The sequence below is a fragment of the Triturus cristatus genome, chromosome 10, assembly GCF_964204655.1.
Source record: "Triturus cristatus chromosome 10, aTriCri1.1, whole genome shotgun sequence".
NCBI lineage: Eukaryota > Metazoa > Chordata > Amphibia > Caudata > Salamandridae > Triturus > Triturus cristatus.
The window spans coordinates 394,174,500-394,197,837 of NC_140593.1; the positions used below are offsets into that span (position 1 = coordinate 394,174,500).

Sequence of the window (23,338 nt, forward strand, 5' to 3'; positions counted from 1 at the left end):
TTGGATCGATTGTATTTCTTTCAAAGGGCAGACAGTGTTTCATTAGGGACAAATCGTTGAAGGATTATTCTTCATCATAAACCCGCTAGTATAATTGTTACAGAATATGAACCTGACCAGCAAATCTCCTGCATCCCCTTGGTGCTGAACCTGTAATGCGGATTCCATTGCTTTTGTGTAGAAATTAATGGTTTCATGCAATCTTATTGACTATCACTGAAATAATCTATGGTGCAGTCTGTGCCGTTGTGCCTTTGGTGTTTTAGGCTGACAAAGTCATGATTTAGTAGGGAGAAAAAATATATATAAATCATAGATGTAGACTGTGCAGCCGGTTAATAAATGCTTGGACATTTTATATACTTTCAAATCAAATAATTTTTAAAAGCAGCCTGAACAACAAATAGTTCTTGATAATGCAATCAGCTGTTGTCAAGCAAAATCTAGAAGAAAGCATTCTGCAGCCTTCTCAACTCATCACTAGGTAGCAGGAGAGTGTGTCCATCTACCACAGTCACTGCAAACAGGCGTTGCACTTGCATAGCCAGACTGTTGTTAGAAATGCCAATTTGAACTGTTCCGATTGTGTCCAAGTGCGGATGTATATATACAAAAGGATAGTTCAGCGTATTGTTCAACAATCCAGGATATGGCGATTTAAACTGCAACACACTTTGCAGTTTTTGGTACAGTAAAAATGATTATTATTTCAGAAAGTTCCTTTTCTCTCTGCTTCTCAGGGAGATTTGCACGAGTAAAGCTAAACTAGGATCTGAGCACAATCCTTTACTTGAAAATCTATTAAGCTGTGCTTTCCAATGCTGCCGAAGAGCTAATTATCTCAACTTTTTAAAGGGCGGACCAAAGAGAACTAGTGATTACTTTGTGTATTAGTACTACAAATCGTAGGGAATCACCGATGTGGTCAGCACGCAATCCACACCTATATACAGGTAAAAAGACAAAATAGGATAGCTGTCAGTCTTAGGTCTGTTGCAGATGTAAAAAAAAAAAAAAATACAAGCAACATAGCAGTTCAACATTATTTCCAAATGATAAACGTTTACATTTAACAAGCTACGAATGACAACTAACACAAATGTTATAACATACTTCATAATGCATAAACAAGTAAGTCACGTGTGAACTATGAGTGCGCTAACACAACAACAAACATCACAGGTTAAAATACAAATACTGAGTAATGGCAAAACATGAAAAAATTTGTATAAACTTTTTTGTTTCTTATTTTAGGCAAGTTCTTTCAAGTCAAAAAAATTCATATAGGTAGCCACTGTTAGACACAAACAAGCTGTTGGCTTAGACCCCTTTGGCAACTTAAAGGTATTTAGGGATTGGGAAAAAGACTGTGCATTTAACATGTAAATACAGGGCACTGCATGACCTGACTTAAATGCCTTCTACTCTCCACCCCTAGCATACATCTTACTAGAAAACTCACAGTATTATGGCTTTACCTATTATAATGCAGCTACCCATTAATCCCAGCCAGTTTATGAACAACCATTATTTACTTTCCTCGGATATATAGTTCATTTATCCAAACAGGATGATTAAGATTTTGCTAAACATGTAATATATAATGTATTGCTTTATATCTGTAGCAGTAGAATTGGGAAACTACATTTGGGAACATAAGTTAGAGTACAGAAACAAACAATTAAATTGTTGACATAGTTGGCTGGGTGAAGGTTGTAACATTAAAACAGAACACTTTAAGGTCAGAAGAGTTGATATAAATGCTTATAAGGATAAGAAATAGTGTTTCCTTAGAATGCAGAATTATGTAATTTCAGTTCCTTAATTATGGCAATGGGCAATTAAAAATGGCATTTCAAGTAAACTTTTATCACAGTGAAAATGTAAGACCAAAATGTAAGCATTGAAAAAGATCATTTCTGGGATGATAAAGACCAAGTAATAAATCAAGACATACAAAATGCTTCAACGCATTTCCTTCATGTGACATGAATACAAAGATTCTGTAAAAAGTTAGAAAAATTAAAATAAATTACGTATTTAAGTACACTTTCTCTTCAAAATTTTACAAAAAATTCTGAACAGTGTACAATCATCTGCATTTACACTGAATAAAAAGGCTTGAGCATTGTAGGTATCTTCACCCTCTGTGCATATAGTCATCTCAGCTTAAGGTCTCAGTCAATGCATCCAATGGCATCATCTTTCGAACACTGGCAGTTAATAGACCCAGGTAATTGGGACCCATTGTTGTTCTGTTCTTAGTTTCTCAATAGCTGTCTGAAGTTTTTCAAAAGCTTTGTCCAGATTGTCATTGATGATGGTTAGATCAAAGTAGTGGTTGTAAGCTCTCTGTATCCGAGCACTTTCATCGACTGTTTTTTTCAAATCTGTGTCCTATTTAAACAAATAAAAATGGTAAAAAAGATTAATGCAGTCAGGAGTCTAATCACAAAGGCATATTATTCATGCAGACAACTCCTAAAATTCAGCAGTCCTGTTGTCTGCAGTACATTCATCTCCCCCACGTTGTAGTCAGCAGCAGCTAAAATAAAATGGTAGGGCAAATAATAATAAAATAAAAATTCACTTACCTGCTTCTCCCGCTGCCTCTCCATCTGCCGGATAGCTCGGTGCTCCTCTTCCGGAAGTCCTGGGCCAGCACAAGCTCCCAGACTCCCCATCCATTCCAGACGCTGCTCTCATGCTGTGAGAACAGCGGCTGGATTTGTCTTAGGCGTTTATGAAGGGACTGGGAGCCTGTGCCATTTCTCCACTCAGCTGTACAAGACAGCTGGAAGGAGAAATTCAAAGTGCCCTCCACTCTGCCTCCCAGTCCCTCACTAGTGTCGAGAGGATTGTCTCGTTAAGCCCTACACTCTGCAGCATCAGCTGCCAGTGAAAAATAAAACACTAGAATTATTTTATTGTTGTCTTATTTTTCTTTCTCAGTAGACTGAAGCTCCTCTGCCATTGCAGAGAAACCGACGCTGGTTGTAGTCACGTTGCCAAGTATTAAGGGGGAAAAAAGTGGCAACTGACTAGTTGAGATGGCACTGTTTGCTTTCACCAGCTTACACTTTCTGGGGTGGTAGTCAAATAGCCTAATTTTCACAGAATTATATAGATTGTTTATCACATTATGTATGCCCCACCTTTCTTTTTTCGACCACACACATTCTGAGGCCTCCAGACTTTTAGATGACATTTCTTCTTAAACGTTCATAAACAATTTATGATAAGGTCTACCTTCACCTTTTGAAAAGCATTTTCTACGGGTCAGTACTAGAATATGATTGATCAGCGCTTATGAAGGGCGTCAAAGGGTTTATTCTTTCTAATCATACATTCTTTAGACAGTGTAAACATTTTTTAACTCTTAATGACTTGTCTTTTTTCCAGCAAATTGTGCATTTTCCAGAACTTTAAAAACTTTCTACAAAACATCTTCGAACATCCTATTAATCAGTGACATCATTTTCACAATGCCAACATATGTCAAAGAAAGGTGGCACCAATAAAGCAGGTGAGAGAGAAGATAATGTACATGCAGGGCCAGATTTATCATACTTTTATGCAAAGCAGCAAGACACCTTGATGCACTATGTGAAAGAGAGGCCAGGAATGAGCCCTATTTAACATTATATGGCACACTGCAGTTCTCTACTTGTGCTGGTGCAAAAGGACAAGTTACTTACCTTCAGTAATGCCTTATCTGGTAGAGACATGATTTAGCCGCAGATTCCTTACCTTTGAACTTCCAGGCGTGGGGCTGGATCCGGATGATTTTTGATTGCACTACCCCTGCACACCTGTAGGTGGTCAGTTGACTCCGGGTTTGTCGTTCTCATGTCCGCGTCGTCAATATAGCTGCCATAACTCGGCGCGCTGATGTCAGTACTTTTCACGACTTTCCACGCCAGAAGCCTGGAGTCATGAAGTGACTGACTGTGGGGTGTTAAAATAAAAAAGCAACTAGGCCCTGAAAGGAAAAAGCCCTCAACATTAGAACCAATACGCGGTTCAGTGCAGGGATGATGGGTGGGTCAGTAAGGAATCTGCGACTAGATCATGACTCTACCAGATAAGGCGTTACTGAAGGTAAGTAACAAGTCCACCTGATAGAGACATCTAGCTGCAGATCCTTACCTTTGAACAGATTCCCAAGCTATGCTATCCACAGAGGAGGGACTGCGGAAAGATTTAGACCAGGAGCAAGACAGAGCGACCAAACAGGCCTTCTCTGCGAACCTGGGAATCCAGGCAGTAGTGTCTGGAAATCTTGTGCAGCGATGCCTGCGTGGCTGCTTGGCAGGTATCTGAAACGGGAACACCATGCTGGATAGCTGCGATGGCCACTTTTACTCTGGTGGAATGGGCTCTCAGACTTACAGGAGGATGCTTCTTCCCAAAGGATTAACAGATTTTGATACAGAGGATAACCCAGTGGGATATAGTCCTCTTTTGGACAGCACGCCCCTTTCTTTGCACCCACGTACCCTATAAAGAGTTGGTCATCCACCCGGAACGCTTTGGTTTGATCAAGGTAGGATAACACTCTTTTTGGGTCCAGACGATGGAGACGTTCCTTGGAAGGGTGCTGAGGTGCATAGTAAGTGGGAGAGTTACCGACTACCCCATATGAAAGGGTGTTACCACCTTAGGTAGAAAAGATGCCCTTCTGCGGAGCACCACTTTATCCGGAGAGACAGTCAGAGGCTGTGATGACAGTGCCTGCAATTCGCTCACCCTTCTGGCAGAGGTTACTGCCACTAAGAAGGCTGTTTTGGTGGTGAGCACCTGTAGAGGGCACTTATGCAGCAGCTCAAATGGTGCACACATCAGAAAGGTGAGAACCAAATTAAGGTCTTACTATGGCATAATAAAGGGTGAAATGGGGGGGGGATCAAGAATCTCTGCACAAGAGGGATTTGAAAAAGAGAAGGCTGATCAGGCGAAGAAGAGGGAAAAGGGACGAAAGATAGCCCTTCAAGGTGCCCAGAGCAGAGCCCTGCTGGGCCAAGCAAAGTATGAACAGGAGGATATCAGATAAAGATGCAGATAGAGGGTCAATAGACCGGTCTGTACAATATCTACAAAATGTGGACCATCAGCAGGCGTATACCGACTTCCTGGCAGTTCGCCTGGCTGCCAGAATGACCTCACAGACTTCGGTAGGAAGGTCGAAAGCTGTCAGCTGTCACCGCTCAATCTCCATGCAAGGAGGTGGAGAGTGGACAGGTTCAGGTGGAGAACCCTCCCCTCCTGCTGCGACAGGAGATCTTCCCGAAGTGGCAGCCTGATTGGAGGATCGACGCTCATTGCAAGAAGCTCGGGATACCTGACTCTCCGTGTCCAGTCCAGAGGAGCCACGAGAATGACTTGTGCCTGGTCACTCCAAATCTTCTTGAGGATTGCATCCATGCAGCAAAGTCTCAGATCAATTGAATCCAAGATGGACACGATGAGAACGCGTATGCATTTTATAACGCAAAGGTTGGAAAAGCATGACGGCCGTATAACAAACTGAACAGCAAATATCCACCCTCGAACACACCACCGCAGCAGGCAGAGAACTGCTCCAAGGTATGGAGAAACTCCTGAAAATTATCTCAGCCAAAAATAAGGACTTGGAGTTGTGTTCGCGCAGAAACAACGTGCGAATAGTAGGGATTCCAGAGTCCACAGCCAAGTGCCGCATGTAGGAGTACATGGAGCGCCTACTGATAGAACTCTTCGGTGCTGAGGCGGTCTCCAAAATACTTGTGGTGGAGAGGGCCCATCGCTCCCTCTCTGCCAGACCTCCACAGGGTGCGCCCCCTCGCCCAATTCTCGCGCGCCTACTAAATTACAAAGACCGGAACATGATCTTGAGACTCACAAGAGACAGACGAGAACTTGTCAACAAGGTGAACACCATCTCCATATAACCGGACTTCACTATGGCAGGCAAAAGAACCACTAAATAAATGTGTGCAAGTAAAACGCAAACTAACAAGCGAATATACCATATTCTATGTTATATCCGGCCCGTCTCCATGTCCCATACCAAGGAAAAACACACATCTTCAATCACCCCACAGCAGACTTAGGACTTACTAAAATCTATAAAGCGTCTAGTTCCTGCAACCCCGGATGATGTTTCCGATCCCAGAACACCATCTCCAGCACCAGAGGAGAAATAGTTGAGACTCTTGCATACTCTCCGAGATCATACTCACCAATTGTGACTACAGGGCTAATCCATCGCACGCCTACCACGGCCAAGACATTAACTTTACCAGAACACTCACAGATGCCACTTACTCAGATCTACGTTGAAGCCGCTGCTGAGAACAATTAGCCTGCCTGTTTAACAATAACTTCCTGGGCACCCTCGCAAATGCGAGGTGAAATGCCAGGCTCCGCAGCGCATGTCCCCAGTGGGAATTCCCAGACAATGCAACAGTCTACTTCGTCTCTCCCACACCTCTCTTTTTCCCCAACCAAGACATTTTGCTGGCTTCCTTTCTATACTCTCCTCTTTTCACCTACTCCCTCTCATGCTCCCTAAACCTTTTCTCTTTTTTCTCAACTACCCTACTGGTTCCGATTCATTTTCGAATGTTCATTGGTGATTTGGGTGGGTTGATATTCGCCTGCGGGTTTGGGCCGTGGGGGTGTGTTTGGTGGTGGTGGTGGTGGGGGGGAAGGGGATTTTCTCGTTGAATACAACAGCATTGCACGTAAAAGTCCTGTTTATGCTAAGGATAGAATGGGAAGACACGGACCTAACTCCTTGCAGATACTAGGGTTCATTTGGATCAGTGGACACACCTACACTGAGCACGACCTTACTTATAACTTTCTGACATGGAACTTATGGGGTCTTCAAGACCCCTGCAAGCGCAGACAAAACCTTAGCTATCTCGATAAGCACCATGTGCAGGTGGCAATGTTACAAGAAACACACCTAGAAACCAAGACACCACCTACTTTTGGAGGGAAATGAGCTGCACACAGATGCTTCTCATCTTACTCGACATATGCCAGGGGAACTGCAATCCTAATCAAAGCTAGCGTAAAATACTGTCCGACTGGCGCATATCAGGACACACAGGGAAGGTATTGTGTCATGTGGGGCAGGCTGGCGGATGACTCAGTCACGCTGGTTAACTGTTACGCCTCCAACATCGGTGACGCCACTTTCTTTGACAAACTCTGGGGGCATATCCTGGATATTGGAGCCACATATCTCATGCAACCCCCACCCCACAATCAAAAGCAGAGAAGCACCTCAACTGCATCATCGCAGATCACAAACTATTTGATGCATTGAGGGCTCTTCATCCTACGCAAAGAGAGGGCTCCTTCTACTCTAGTGTGCACTCTAGCTGGTCCCACATTTGATTTTTGGCTACTCTGGAAAGGCCTGGGTACATGGCTTAGGAACTTGTTACACTTGGCGCGTACACTCTCGGACCATTCCCCCCCGTCCTGATCAGATTATCCCCTCCAGGCAATATGTCCCCGTATCTCTCCTGGAGGCTCCAACCCACCGCGCTACTAGATGACAGCTTTCTTGAGGAAACACGTCAAGAAATCCTTGAATTCTTCCCTCGAAGCATAGACAGTGTCTTGTCGCTGGCCTGTGTATAGGAGAACTTTAAGGTCACCCTTCGGGGACTCTGCATGGCAAAGGGAGGAGGGTTCCTACAAGATATTAGAAGGTCATTGCACAGGTTGTAATGTGACATTGAAAGGGCAGAGGCACGCCTGGCTGGAAACCCAGACCCTCGGCAGCGGGCACACCTCAAAGAACTTCTAACAGAATACTCTTGACACGGCAGAACGCAAATCTACGTTCTGCTCCAAATACCATCACGGCAGAGCACATCGCGAGGGTGAGCGTCCTGGTAAAGAGATAACTCGAACCCCTTAATTTGCAAATCACGTTCTTGAAGTGGCAGAGGAGGCAGGCACGAGGCACACCGATTCAGACAAGCTACTCAACATATTCGCTGACTACTATGCACAGCTTTATAGCACACACAGAGAGTGAGCCAACCCAACATGACATCTTACTTGGAAGACACAGCCCCTGGCTGGATCAGTGACTCCCGCAGAGAGTTTCCGGCAGTCGATGTCGAGGAAGATGAGATAAGGGCTGCCATAATGGACCTGTGCTCTGCAAAGGCCCCGGGCCCAGACAACCTGCCTGCAGACTTTTATAATTGTTATATTGACCAACCAGCCCCTATCCTTAAACAAGTCTGAAGAAGCTAGAGAGAATGGTGCCCTCCCCACGACGATGCGGCAAGCCAAGATTATTTCCCTTCTCAAACCAGGAAAAGACGCCACCACATGCGAGGCCTATAGATCCCTGTCACTGATTAATTGCGACACTTAGATCCTGGCCAAAGTATTAGCCAATAGGTTGACATTGCTGATGGAAGGGTTGAAATTGCCAGATCAGGCGGGCTTTATACCCGGGAGAGCAACCTCACACAATCTGCGTACCATATTTGCGCTATTACAAGACATAGACCCAGAGTTATCAGCAGTTGCTTCTTTTTAAAACGCCACAAAGGCTTTTGACTCCCTGGAATGGGACTACATGTTCATGGTACTGGGCAGAATGGATCTCCCGTCCCACTTTCTATCGTGGATAGCATTACTTTACACTCAGCCAGAAGCTATAGCACAGATCAATGGCCTCTACTCCAACCCGTTTCCCATTTCGAGAGGCACCCGCCAGGGGTACCCTCTTTCCCCTCTGCTTTTTGCATTGGCATTTGAACCCCTTGCGGCCAAACTTTGCCAGCACCAGTATGCAATACTATACCCCTAACAGCAAATATTAGTCACATCGTATGCTGACAACATTACCCTCTACATCCGCGAGCCACATGAGCTTAAATCCCATCCTCAGAGTTCATCCGATTTGGAACCCTGTCAGGGATCCATATCAACTCGAACAAATCACAGATACGTCCCCTTACGCCAAACACTCCCAAATTGCCTCAAGACTATTCATTAAAATGGTGTGACTTGGAAGTAAAATATTTAGGAGTGGTGATAACTTGAGACAGAGAGGAAACACTCTGGGAAAACTACGGCACAGTCATTGAATCAATCACAAACTCGATAGCCGATGGATTTCACTGCCGCTATCACTATCAGGCAGAATTTCCTTAATGAAGATGATTATCCTACCTAAACTACTATATTTATTTCTCAACATACCATATCACCCTGACCGCACTTTCTTTTGCACAGTTCGATCGCCACTAGTCAAACTGGTGTGGGGTAGAGGACAGCCCAGTGTAGGCTGGCAGACTCTGACAAACATTCTCCCAGGGTGGCTTTGAAGCACCAGACATGGAATTATATTTCTAATGCGCCCAGGCCCATTATGCAATATACTGGCTCCACCCACCACCCTTCATGCCGCATCTGGCCATCGAACACCCAAGACCTCCTTCCTAGGAACAAAAGTCCCCATTGAAGGAACCACCCACCACACGGTGGCCTGCACCAATCTAGCATGGGAGCGACTAGTTAAATCAACGCGTAAACCCTTATTATACTCTCCACTAATGCCTCTCCCATATCATCCTCTTGCACCAGTCACTCGTGAAACCGTGTGCCGAGATATGCCAAGCAAAAGATGCCTAAAAACTTGGAGAAACCTCTATCATGAGGGTGTTTTTAAAGAACGGCAGGCACTCTTAAGTGGTGAGAATGTCATACCACTGGAGATCAATGTATATATCCGGCTTAGGCATGAAGTGAGAGCCAACACCCCTGAGTTCCCTCAGGAACCCCCCACGCTTGACACTCTACATACCTTGCTGCACATGGCGGGGCCGGCACATGCTGTATCCAGACTCCATTGCACTGCATTGTTAGAACGCCCAAAGGCACCACAAAATACCAGGAAAGCATGGGACCACGAACTAGATGAACTGCTGACAGAATTACAGTGGGTGTATTGCTGTACGCAAACAGGTGCTATCACGGCAAGTAGCCATTTACAGATCATACATTTTAAGTTCCTACATAGAGTATATTACACACTAGCATGCTTATGCAAATATAAACTGAGAAACGATGACCGCAGTGACAGATGCCGGCAGGATGGAGCAGGGTTTCTATACCTCGCATGGTAATGCGACGAGGTACACAACTACTGGCGGGAGGTGATAACAGCCCTATCCACGATGGTTGTGTCCCCTATCCCTTAATCACCGGTGCTGCAGCTGCTCAGACACACAGCGGACTTATTAACACCACATAAGAAGTTCATTGCGCTAGGCCTACTACTGGCAAAACGAAAAGTTGCATACAGATGGGGCAGAGGGCATGCCCCCAAGTTTAAAGAATGGCTCTCAGACCTCATATATTGCAAAGACCAGCTGTCGGCTCATGCGGAGCTCCTACCAGCTTGGCCCGGCCCCAGAGATGTTTGGGAACCTCTACTAGCTTACTTGTGCGAAAATTCAGATTGACAGTTCACACACACCAGGCCAGATGGATATGATTAGAGCAATGTAATTGACATTCTCTACATTAAGGTAAATTAAGGACTGAGCAAATAGTTTGCCATCTGTGTTACACATTCTGCAGTACTGGTAGATCTAGTGTATCGATAATGATATGTATGTTTATGCCCGTTAGGCATCCATGTTCCACAGACGCTGAATGATAACTATGGCCTGTTGTAGACATTAATCTTGCTATAGAATTCAGATATCTGTACACCATCCAATTGTGCATTGTCTTTTGGCTATTGCTGTATGTTACTGAAAAGCTCAATAAAAAAAATTAAAAAAAGATTTTCCTTAGACTGTCCTCTTCCTCATAGCACAACTAATTTCCTTCAAGAGACCTGTTGAACGGTTTCTGCTCCTTTTTTAGCCTCTGGTTGAGTTAGTGTATTTTTGGTATTGAAACTGGTTCCTTTGGTAAAGTTCCACCAAAGATGCTATGATGTTTACAGACGAATGGCATAATCATAAAAGACTTCATACCTTTTATTGTAAGCCAGTCCCTCGTGCTGCTTCAAAAGTTATTAGTGTTCTTTAAACAAGCCTAAGGTGAGCCTCTCCTCTTGCCATAAAATGTAGATTTTCATAGCTATTAGTTATCAAGGGTCTAGATTTTATTAAAGACATGGAGGCGAGCATTATCCCACCACACTGTTTTTATTTTACACCTTGACCACCCCCCCTGAATTTTTTCAGCCTCTTCTGGTCAAGTCACCTCCAGCTTCCACTTCTAAATGCATCCTTTAACAGTCACAATTTTCAGTATTTTAATCAACAGAGCCCACTCAAATGTTGGATGGTTTACTATTATCAGTTTAAGTTGCTAGACACTCCACTGACATTTCTACATTCTTTATTCTACCACTGGGTGCTTGTATCAGTTTTGCATCAATTTGTTTTCAAAATGTATTGTTGAATTCTTGATCAAGAAGAACAAGTTACTTACCTTCGGTAACGCTTTTTCTGGTGGATACAGTATCTGCCTGTGGATTCCTCACCTTGTGAATATCCCTTGCGCCAGCAACATTCGGAAACTTTTGTAGCAGTCCACGCCGATGAGGTCGAAGACGACGTCACACAGACACGGCTTCGCTCGCCACTCTGCTGACGTCACCGGCTCCATAAGAAGACCTTGTCGGCGTGATGACGTCAGTTCCGCCCTTTTTTCCGTGCCCTCGAGGCACACGGACGGACTGACAGCAATATATGCACAGTACATAATATACAAAGCAAAACACAGTGTGGAGAATAAGTAGAAAGGCAAAATAAATAACACAATGCCTTTGACAGTAACAAAACACATTTTGAAACACTATTATTATTATGAAATCTGTTTATTGGCATTTTATTTGTAAACCGTTTACATAGTACAATTTAGGATCCGATTAATTAATTATTGCAGTAAATCCAATGATGCATCACTTGTCATGAGCACAATAATGAGTGGGATCCAGCTCTACGCCCACTGACCAGAAGGGAAGAAGATTACGGACCCCTAGGCCAAGACCCTCATCAAAATATCCCCTTCGCTATCTTGTCATCAGGTGCTTCCCCCAAGGGAACCGCTAGCATTTCACCCAATTATCCCCGTCAGGTGCTCACTTCTATTTCATTAACCATAAGGGAACGAGGCAAAACAACAAGTGTCCCAGTAAAACAAAACAACAGCAGCAGCAAATTCTGGCCTTACTTTAGCATCCCCTCACATTGTCCCTGTTCCGACCCACCCCCTCCCTCCGCCATCCCTGTACCCCTCCATTCAGGCCGCTCGTTCTACATCATCTCTAGCACCCTGAACCTCTCCTAGTCAACTAAGCCCTGAGCACCACATTTCGAGCCCAGTCCGCAAGCTAGCTACCTCCCCTCCCCTCTGGAAGGGCATCCCCGTCTCGGTCCCCGCAATGTCCCAGGGTGTCCTCATCTAGGCGCGTCAGAACCTGTAAGATTGTGTCCCATTGGGCCGCTATTGGCGTTCGCCTGAGGCCTAGTGTTTCCTCCCTCAAGAGGGCCGTGCTCTCTGCCCTTGCCCACACCAGTAGCGAACTCCGCCACGCTTGCGTATGGGGAGGATCTGCCGCCTTCCAGCGCTTAGTGAGTAATCGTTTCGCCACCACCAGTCCCAAGTCGAAAAACCTCGACGTGACCTTCGTAGTTGGAGTTCTGTGAAAAAGGTGCAATAAGCAGACCGACCATTCGAATGGGACCTGACGACTCGTACATGTACTCAGCGCTCCATGAATTGCCAGCCAGTATGAATTCAGCGCGGGGCAGCTCCACAACATATGGACCAGCCCGGCGTCCAGTTCCCCGCAACGGGGACAACCCACGTCCGTGCGACGGAAATACCGGTTAATAGAGGCGGGTGTGAGGTATGCCCTATGCAGAATAAAATATTGGATTTGACGGAATCGCATGTTCCTTGGGATCCTTGTTGGGCCCTGGAGCGTCCTGCCCCATTCCTTGTCAACCATAGGACGGGCCAAATCCGCTTCCCATTTACGGCGCAGCGGAGTCGAATCGGCCGCCGTGTGTGTGCGCAGGGAAGCTGCGAACCATCTGATCATATGCCGCCCTCGCCCCATGATATGGAGGTATTGCATAGTGAGGTGTTGCTCAGGCTCCTCTCTGATGTCGCCCCACCGACTCGTCAATGTCGCTATCAGCGAGCGGTGACAAAGAAATTGACCAGGCGGCAACCCTGTCTCCTCCGCCAACGCGACGAATGAGAGAAGAACACCATCTCGGTAGAGGTCTCCCAGCGTGTAGATATCCGCCGCATGCCAGTCCACAAGCTCAGTTGAACGCAGCACTCTCCGCCCACTAGGAGAGCCCTCTATCGGTATGGCTGGAGCGTATGGGGTACAATTCCGGGTTAAATAAAGAGCGCAGCGATAACATTTGTAAGCCACCTTGACGAGAAGGGGCCCTGGTTTGAACGCCTTTGCGGTCGGGTGGAACCGCGCGGTGATAACGGCCAGGGAATTGGGGACTCCACGGTTGCCGTGTCGTCTCGCTCTCTGTCGGCTAGCCATCTGGCCACCCACTGCAGCTGCGCCGCTAAATAATAATGTGCAAAGCATGGCATCGCAAGTCCCCCCTGCCCCGAGGGGAGATACAGCTTGGGTAACACGACTCTATGGCGTGCGTTACCCCACACAAAGTCGCGGAGCGATCGCTCCAAGTTTGCAAAGAACGCCGCCGGGATGTAGATGGGCAGATTAGCAAAATAATAGAGGAGCCTGGGCAGAATCACCATTTTGGTTAGGGCAATCCGCCCCGTGACCGAGAGAGGGAGGGTACCCCAAAACTGCATCTGGGCTCTGATCGCCGCCACCGCTTTACCTAGGTTGCCAATATACCAAATCAGCCGGTTGCCGATATATTTGGATACCCAAATAGCGGAAGGTGTCCGGCTGCCATTTGACCCGCACACCCCCAAGATTGTATTGCGGGTCCCTAGTCTCGGCACGGAACGCATAGAGGCACGACTTAGCGGCGTTCACCCGCAGCCCGGATAGCACGGCGAAATCAGACAAGACTCGCTCCAGCTCCTCCGGAATGTGTGCCACATCCCTGATGAACACCATGAGGTTGTCCGCGTATAGTGAGACCTGGTGGGTCGCATCTCCCAGGGGGATGCCGTCTGTCAGTACTCTGCGCAGCGTAGCAGCTAGGGGCTCTATTGCAAGCGCGAATAGGAGGGGCGAAAGAGGGCATCCCTGCCTTGTGCCACGGTCGATCGGAATTGCGTCGGAGATGTAGGGACCGGTTCTCACCCTAACCACAGGGTTTTTGTAGAGAAGCGCCGCCATCTGGAGGAACCCCAAGCCCAGACCGTAATGTGACAGCGTCGCCACCAGATACCCCCACTCAAGGCAGTCAAAGGCCTTTTCAAGGTCTAAGACCAAGCAGCCCGCCCTGGGCCATTGCTGCGCTCCCTCTGCCGCCACCCGGAAGAACCGTTGCAGGTTAAGCGAGGTGCTGCGCTTCGGCATAAAGCCGTTTTGATCCCAATGAACCAACGTCGATACCGTTGGGGCCAGGCGCTCCGCCAATACCTTAGCCAAAATTGTGTAATCCGCGTTAAGGAGGGCAAGGGGGCGATATGACCCCAGGTTGGTAGGGTCGCGCCCGGGCTTGGGCAGAGAGATCAAGTAGGCCTCCCTCATGGATGGTGGCAAAGTAGCCTCCTCGAGGGCCGCCAGGTACAACGCATGTAGCTTGGGCACCAGAGATTCCCGGTAAGCCTTGTAATATTCCGCCGGGAGCCCGTCCGGTCCAGGTGCCTTTCCAGTGGCCAACGAGGCCACCGCATCTCCTATCTCTTCTACAGTGAGGGGGCCCTCTAGTGTCTCCTGATGCTCATCCGGGACGGAGGGCAGTTTGGCAGCATCCAAAAACTGATCCACATCCTGCTCTTGCCGACACCCTGATGAAGTGTATAGAGCCGCATAATGTGCGGTCAGGATGTGGTGGATCTCCCACTGTGTGTGTACCAACGTCCCGTCTGGCCCGCAGATTGATTCTATCGGGGCATGCACCGTCTCTTGCCTGAGCAACCAGGCCAATAACCGCCCTGTCCTATCGGATTTGGCGTGGACCCGAGCGAGCCGCATAGTTGTGATACCTTAATCGCTCAAGCAGCACCGCATGACGCGTCTGAAGGCGCGCCACCCGAATCGAGTCCCGTCCTCCCCCTTCGCCGAGGCGTTCGCACAACAGAAGGCGGGACTCCAGTGTAGTGAGCGACAACGTCAGTTGCCGGCGGATATTCCACGTCATCCCGAGACAGTGTCCCCGTATGGTGGATTTGTGCGCGTCCCATTCCGTCAATTCACTGCCTGTCGTACCCTCGTTCAGGTCAAAGTACTGCTCCACTGCCGTGCCTAGAGAGGCCCGGAATTCAGCATCCTCCAGGGCTGCCGGTTGCAATCGCCAGGTTGGAACGGGAGGTCTTCCGGGGCCCCAACACAAGCTCAACCTAAGAGGGTTATGATCCGAGTGGGTACGGCCCAAGTAGTCTGCCTGACCTATCAGGGGAATCAAGGAGTGAGAGCCCACCACTTGGTCAAGTCGGACATGAAGGTCGTGTACCGCAGAGTAATACGAGTAAATGCGATTGCTGGGATGCAAGTTGCGCCACATGTCTCGTAGGGCCCAACGCGACAACCAATCAGTGAAGCTCCTCGCGTTTGAAATGGCCTGTGTGCTACGGAGAGGCGGATAGGACCTATCTAGGTGTGTGTCAAGAACTGCGTTAAAATCCCCCCCGATCAGCCAGGGAAGGCCCGCATATGGCGCTAACACCACAGACAGCTGGTCCAAGAACGACGGTTGGTCGACATTCGGAGCATAAAGGGAACCCAATAACATATGTTGTCTGTTCAGCTTCCCACGGACCAAGGTGTACCACCCGGCAGGATCAACCACGGTGTCTATACATGTAAATGGTGTGCCCGCCCTTACCCAGATCAGTGTACCACGGGCGTGCGCAGAGTATGTGGTCCCAATGAGTTGTCCCCTCCAGCGGATTCGCAGCTTATCTAGTTCTGGCTGCGTCATATGGGTCTCCTGAAGAAGGGCAATGGCTGCCCTGTGTCGCTGCAAGTATGCGAAAACAGAATAACGCCGGGCCGGCGAGTGCATACCCCGTATATTCCAAGTAACCACCGCAGTGTCAGCCATCAAAAACAGATAGGGACTGTGTAGGATTCGAGGCCAGGGTCGGGTTGGCCGGGGGAGAAGGAAAGACTTCAGTTGCGGATGTCATGTCGGCCTGCTGCAACAACATAACAAATATAAAAACAATAGTGTGCTGCTGGGCACACACAATGAAAATCAAAAACTGTGTAACTGCCAGGGCAAACCCCAAAACGGGCATTCGTCCAAACTTATAACTCAAGTGGCTATGGAAAACTACGCCAGTTGGTAGCTGGTGGGCGCTAAAGGCGACTGTGTTGGCCCCGAGATACTAAGACCCTGCGCTACCCCCGGCTGTGCCTCCTGCATCGTCCGCGCTGCTAACGGTGTCAAGCATGCGCGCGCAGCGCTATTGTGTCTGCCACCACCACCCGCCACCCGTTGGACGTAGCATGCGTGTTCCCTCTCTTCTCCGCCCCGGGAAGGGAAATCCCCGACAACCCCAGTCCCATCTGTCAAAAGCACCCCAACGTGTCCGCACATATCAGCACAGTGAGCCACACCGCAGCAACCAGGTGACAGCAGGATTCGCAACCCCCTCCCTCCACATCCAGCTTCATTCACTCCATCCCCCATCACCTCTATACTGCCTTGCCCCAGCATGTCAATGATCACACAATAATGTCAGCTGTTTGAGGCGTCACCACTGGTAGCTCCTGATCATCTAAAAGCACAGCAGCCGGAGAGGAAGATCTGCTGGTCTCTGGGTCGCTATAGTCGCGGGCTGCTGTGTCTCCTTGACTGCTCACTGAGCCCAAGGTTGCCACCGCCTCAAGGGATTCCTGGCGCTCCAGGCGCATCTTCTCCAAGCTGGGTGCCCCGACAGGGCCCGACTTCTGTTCCCTCCTGATCTCCCTCCGCCGTCGTCGCCGCGGTCGTCCCTCCTGTTGTCTGCCATTGCTCGAGTCAGCGGGCCTCTGACCACTGTGCAAACCCGCTTCCTCCAGCCAGTCCCAAACATCAGACGGGGCGTCAAAGAACCGTGTCCCCCCTTTCGTGACCACTCAGAGGCGTGACGGGAATAGCAGGGAGTATGGGATCTGCAGTTCGCGCAATCGACACTTCACCGCTAGATAGTTGCTCCTCCGCTTCTGGACCGGCGCTGTGTAGTCCGGGAACAGCATCACCTGGCTGCCTCCTACAGCAAGGGCGTCCAGCTTCCTTGTTTCACGGAGTATCACCTCCCTGTCGCGGTAGTTGAGGAGCCTGAATAGAAAGGGACGTGGCCGTGCCCCGGGGACAGGCCGCCACGCCGGGACTCTGTGCACCCGCTCCACGATAAACTGGGGAGAGAGCACCCCTGCAGGGAGAATGTCCTGTAGCCACCCTTCAACAAACTGTTCGGGATGTCGCCCCTCCACGCCCTCCGGCAGTCCCACCAAGCGGATGTTCTGGCGCCGGGAGCGCCCTTCCGCATCCTCAGCGCGGTCCTCCAGGGTGTTGACCCGGTCGAGCAGGTCTTGCAACGTTGCGGTGTGGCCGCGCACCACTGGTTGAACTTCCTGAAGCGCCTGACACTGGTGAGCAACAGTGTCCGCTAATTTGCGATGGTCAGCATGGAGCAGAGTTAAGTCCATCGTTACTTTGTCGATGCGGGATTCCAGGGAGGTTCTAGTCTGCTCCAGGGTGTTACTTAGCCGGTCCACTGCTGCCAGCACGTCGTCCATCTTAGTTTCCAGAGTCGACGTCAGCTGCTCCGCGCCTCCATCCGAGCGCCCCAGCGGCGGTCCGGGACCCCCATTCCTCGGCCCGCCCTCATGTTGTTTGTTCCGCAATCGTCCCATGGCCAACTGTTGCGCTGACGGCATTCGCGTTTTCCCCGGGCGTGTGGCAAGCAGAGTCCGATTCAGGCACCCCCACGCGAGGGAACCAGAAGGCTAACTTCCCCTTATCTCAACCGGCACCGCAGAGGGGAGAGGGGGCCGCGGCGTGGCTCCAGCCGCGGTCGGTGTCCTTACGAGGCCAATTTCCTCTGGCTAGTGCCCCCTGGTGCTCGAGGCCTCCAAGATCTCCCCGCGCCGAACTCACCGTATACAGATCGCCCAGGACACGCCTGCCCGCACCGCCTCACTCACTCAGTAGCGCTGTCTGCGTGTGTCCAGCAGCCCTCTGGTCGCAATCTGGCCGCGAGCCGCCTGCCTCTCACCCTCAGTCAGGATCTCTTTCCAGTATAGAGCTCCCTTCGTGCAGTAGCTGCCAGCCCCCGGCAGCCGTCTTGTGGGCTATTAGTTGCTTCCTGCAGGCGCCGGCCAGAAAGGAACCAGGGCTCCTTCACAGGTGATCATATCCTTACGAGCGAGGGGCCCCCACCTGCATTGGCTCCGGGCTTCTTCTCCACCTTGAAGCGCCAGGAGCTCCCCACTCTCCCACAGCCGCCCAGTTCAAGGGCAGTGTCCAGATGCTAAGCCCCGTATCACCGCACACATAGAGGTTAGGGGCCAGGCGCAGTCTCCACAGGGCCATAACGACCCACTGCTGGCCGAGCTCACTCCGCGAGGCCCACCAGGCTCATCTCCCCGGCACTGCACACGGAGGGCTCGCTTCTAGTCCCGGGCTTCCCCTCCACAGCCCTGCAAAGTATCTTCACTCTGGGCGCCGGCTCCGCGCTTCTCATCTGGTCTACACTGTCCGGCAGTCAGCGAGGCCTCACAGGGCGGATCCAAGCCCAGTCAGGGCGTCCCGCCGGTTCTCGTTGCAGCCGCCGCAGGCCTCCTTTCCCTCATTAGTACCGCTCCTGGTATGAATGGCGACCACACCGGCGGGCCCCGCCGTCTCCGCACTCCTCTACACGCAGCACCGCCGCCCAGCAGACCGTTCGTGTGGTCTCAGTTCCCGCTTTGGTGGTCCTGCGGGGGGTTTCAATGCCGCCTCAGGCCACCAGCAGCTTGCTGTCCCCCTGCTCTGCGGCACGTGGTCTGCGCGGCCTTGTCGCCGCGTGGTGAGCCGCGGCCCCAGGTACCTCGCCTAGCCGGCCGCCTCCTCCAGCGTGCTCCGCGCCTGTACTCCGGGCCAGTTGTAGGGGCTATTATCTCCGGCTGTGGACCTTCCCGGCCCCCGAATCTTTCCAAAAAGCCGCCGGAGCTCGATACTCGGCAGCAGGCGGCGGCTGCAGTCCCGTCTCACAGCACGGGCAGGATAATTAGAGAATGATGGCACGGGGCTACGGGAGCCTTACGGTTGTGCAGCCATCTTATCCGTGCGCCCCCTAGCGCTCCCCACATTTTGAAACACTATTAATAGAATTGCAGGTATAGAAGGATGGACAACGGGGAGGCGGGAGGGTCAGTGAGGAATCCACAGGCAGATACTGTATCCACCAGAAAAAGCGTTACCGAAGGTAAGTAACTTGTTCTTCTGATGGACACATCTGCCAGTGGATTCCTCACCTTGTGAATAGATCCCCCCCCCCCCCCCCCCCCCCCTCAGTGTGCTCGAACCCACAGTAACACAGACTTTGGCGGCCATTGAGGCGTCTGGCCTGGCGGTGAAGGCGATCATCATAGAGGTGAACATGTTGAGAGCAGACCTGCGTAAGGTGGCGGAATGCTCAAAGGGGACAGAGTGCCAGATGACAGCACTTAGGGAAGAGGTCTCGCAGTTGAAGAAAAAGGTGAGCACACTTGAAGCCCTCTCAAACAAAATGGATGTGGGATGAAGGATGCGGAGGGGAGATTGCGTAGGTGTAACCTCAAATTTATGGGCTTTCCAGAGTGAGGGGGAGGGGTGGTCCTGAAGGCTTCTTGGAAGAATGGAAAAAACTGATGCTTTTGAATGCCAAGTTCACCAACTTCTTCGATGTGAAAAGAGCGCATCGTTGGGGGTCCCCGCCGTCCCAGCTTGGATCTCCCCAGCATAATCATTGCTAAATTCCTGATCTATGTCTATGTAGGGGTAGTTATAAAGCGCAGCTGCTACTCCAAAGAGTAACCTGGTGCTGATTACCGAAGAGTGTCAGACCAGGCTAGAAGGAATTATAGGCTGGAAAAAAGCCACGTTTTCAAATTCTTCCAAAACACAAGTATTGACTTGATGCTTCTAAGGGTCAATGGCAGTTTGTTCCAAAGGGACAGGCCCAGAAAGGAGAGGGCCTTTCCCCCTGACCTAGCCTTCTTGATACGTGGGGTAATGGCCAGGAAGCGGAGATTTCTCTGTGGGGCTTAGAACAAAATCCAGTTTTTTAAGTAGCCAGGGCCCATGCCTTATAAGGCTTTCTGAATCACTAGCAGCGTCTTAAAGATAATCCTTTTCCTCAATGGCAGCCAATGAAGACTTCTAAAAAGGCTTGACATGTGAGCATCAAAATAATTCTGGCCGCTGCATTTCTGGACCAGCTGAAACCTATGCATCAGGTTCTTAGGGATGCCTGAGTAAAGGCTGTCCCCATAGTCAAGGCATGAGATGATCAGGGCTTGAATCCCTTGTTGTCTGGCCGCCAAGGACAATAGAAACAGAAACTTCCGAAGAAGTCGCAGGAGGGCAGGTGCCCACTAACGGGTTTACTTTGGTATGGAATAGCAATTGACTATCAAATGTTGTTTTTTAAAAAGTCAGAGGGACTTGTACTTGGTGCCCTCACACACCCAGAAGTAAGTCATGCTTCATCTTAGGGCGGTGCTCCTCGTTGGGCCGGATCTGCAATGCCCAACGGGTCCCCCTAAGGGTGACTTTGGCGGAGATCTTTTGTTTGTCAAGCGTAAGGTGTGTGCGAGTCAGTATTGATTCTGTGGGAAAGAGGTGGTCAGTGGTGGGTTAAAAATGACTAGCGGGTATCCAAAGTGAGTAGATTTAATAGAGGGGATCCCACTGTCATGGTTAAAAAAAACAGTAAGTTAAGTGCTGCTCAAGGGTAGTTATGACCCTTAGTAGCTGAAATCAAGTAGTGTTAATAAAGTGAAAAGCAGTAGGTCAACATGTTTCATGCTTCACATGGTCTCAGGAGGAGATCCCTAGCGCTTCTTCAGGACCAAAAGGTGTGGAAAAGGTAATAGTAAGTGAGTGGGAGTGGCCGCGTCAATTGAGGTAGTGCCCCTGGGAGGACCTAGAAAACGGTCCAATCTAAAACGACACGAAGGGAGGGGTACACAGAAAAGACAATTAATAAGTAACACAATTGGTTGTGTAGACGGTGTATTAGGCTATTCACACCATATGCGGTCCCTAGGTAGTGGGCTGTAGTCCAGTGTATGAACTTTGAATCCAGGGTTGACCCTTGATACATTTGGAGTCAAAAAGTAAGACAATACATGGTAAAAAAAGGGAGAAAGACAGACAAACAATGCAATCCAAGTAGTTAATCCAGACTTCTACAGGTGAACTTTTATTTTTACAAGTATTACGTGCTTTATGGCATCCCAATGTTACGGTCACCAAGAGGTAGCGTCACAAAATGTGGAGTGTTCTTCTAGGGATAAGGCGAATCAAAGATATTCACGTATACTATAGTTGTGTGTGCATATTACGGGCTCATTCCCATTAATGGCAAATCCTTTAAGTGGCGGTAGGGTTCCCTAGACACATATATCAAGCGGATAGAGTCATACAGTGCAAGGTGTCCATACGGTGGTGGAATGAGGTGCTGATCCGTATGGTCTGATTGCGAGTGCATCTTGCGAACCTATGACTATTAATGGGAAACCTTAGTTTGAATGATAAGGTTCTATAGTAACACATGTCATGTGGGAAACAGGGAGGGGAGGGGTTTTTTGGAAAAGGAAGGTGGAAACGAGGGGAAGGAAAATAAAAAATATTTGGGAACAGGTGGGCGACCGCTTACCTATAGTAAATAGGTAGATTGCACCATGAGTCACCCGAGAGCGTGCTTGCAGTCATGATCTGTATAGGAAAGAGGTATAGTAGTTGTACGACTCCGTGTTACCATGACTCGTTTCCAACAGCAGATTTAGAGCGGGGCAACTCACAGTTTTGTTGCCAGGCACAGTCTCCTGCACCTACCCGACCTCTCGGTTGCTCGAGTGTAGGGCACCTGGGTCCTCGCTGCTTTTCAAGTCCCAGGTGGAGGGGTGTGGCTATCGGCGCACAGAGAATGATGTGGAATGCTGCAGAGAATTGTGCATGCTGGTATCTGAGGAGGTGAGGAAAATGGATGCCATCTTGGAGTGGAGTGAGGGGAAGTGTGTCTCTGGATTTTGTGGTGGTTGTTAAGCGACTAGCCGGGTTTAGTTGTTAGTCACAAGTGACTTATGGGATGAGGAAGTAGAATCTGTATTAATATGTGACTTTTGAAGTCTGAGTAGGATCAATGTGTGGTGAGGACAGCCGTCTTCTCGAAGTGATGGGTATAGTAAATATCCCTATATGTTAACTGAGATGGATGGTGGTGTAGCTATCATATTAAAGTACAACAGTGTAAGTGGCTGTGAATTAAGTTTGCACGTATGTGCACAGCTAATCTGATATAAAACATCAGAGATCATGTGATGGTAAATGTACTGGGACATGTGTTTAAACTGACTGTCTCTAGTTTATTGGGTAGAGACTAGCATATGTCGGAGTGTTAGCCTCATTCAGACTCGTGTAGCTAAGAGGTTAGGGTCTTGTTGCTCCTATGGTATTTTGTCGGCACAGTGTAAGAATCTTTAAAGGTGGGGTGTGTCTAGTTGAAAAATAATGCGGAGAGGCGACACCCAGGGTGGGGCAGGGAAGGTGTGAGCCCACTTGATGTGAAGTCTCTGGATACAGAATTAGCCTGGATACAGAATTCTATCCATGGTATCCCATCGTACAAGCCATTAATGTGCGAATGTAAGCGGAACACCCAGCATTCTTTCTGGAGCAGGGTGGTAGCATTCCAGGAGGGGTTTGCTTCTAAGATGGTCTGCCTGGGTTTTTTTAAGCAGGGGAATAGCCTTCGCTTGTTTCTTTTTGGTAAGTACAGTGGCTGAGAAGAGAGGTATTCAGTAGCAGCTTCACCAGCGGGTTAATAGCCTCTGCCCCCCAAGCAAGAATAAAGGAGGGAGCCGGGTCCAATGGGGAACCTGATTTGAAGTATTTTGAGGCATGCAGGGAATCATCCAAGTGAATAGGAGAGAAAGAGTTCAGAAGAACAAGTTACTTACATTTCGGTAATGATGTATCTGTAAGAGACATAT

The 23,338-nt window shown here is 49.1% G+C and overlaps 1 protein-coding gene across 2 annotated transcripts in view; it reads right to left on the reverse strand.

Moving 5' to 3' along the window:
* Positions 1-1,029: 1,029 nt before the first annotated feature.
* Positions 1,030-23,338, reverse strand: part of PALS2 (protein associated with LIN7 2, MAGUK p55 family member) — an 814,942-nt gene continuing 792,633 nt past the window's right edge. Inside the window, exon 13 of one of the 2 annotated variants that reach the window (XM_085631658.1) lies at positions 1,030-2,397. In XM_085631658.1, coding sequence (XP_085487784.1) covers positions 2,221-2,397 — 177 coding nt within the window. In that variant the 3' untranslated portion in view covers positions 1,030-2,220. The remainder of the gene's footprint in view (positions 2,398-23,338) is intronic. The other variant, XM_085631659.1, reaches the window with a different exon arrangement.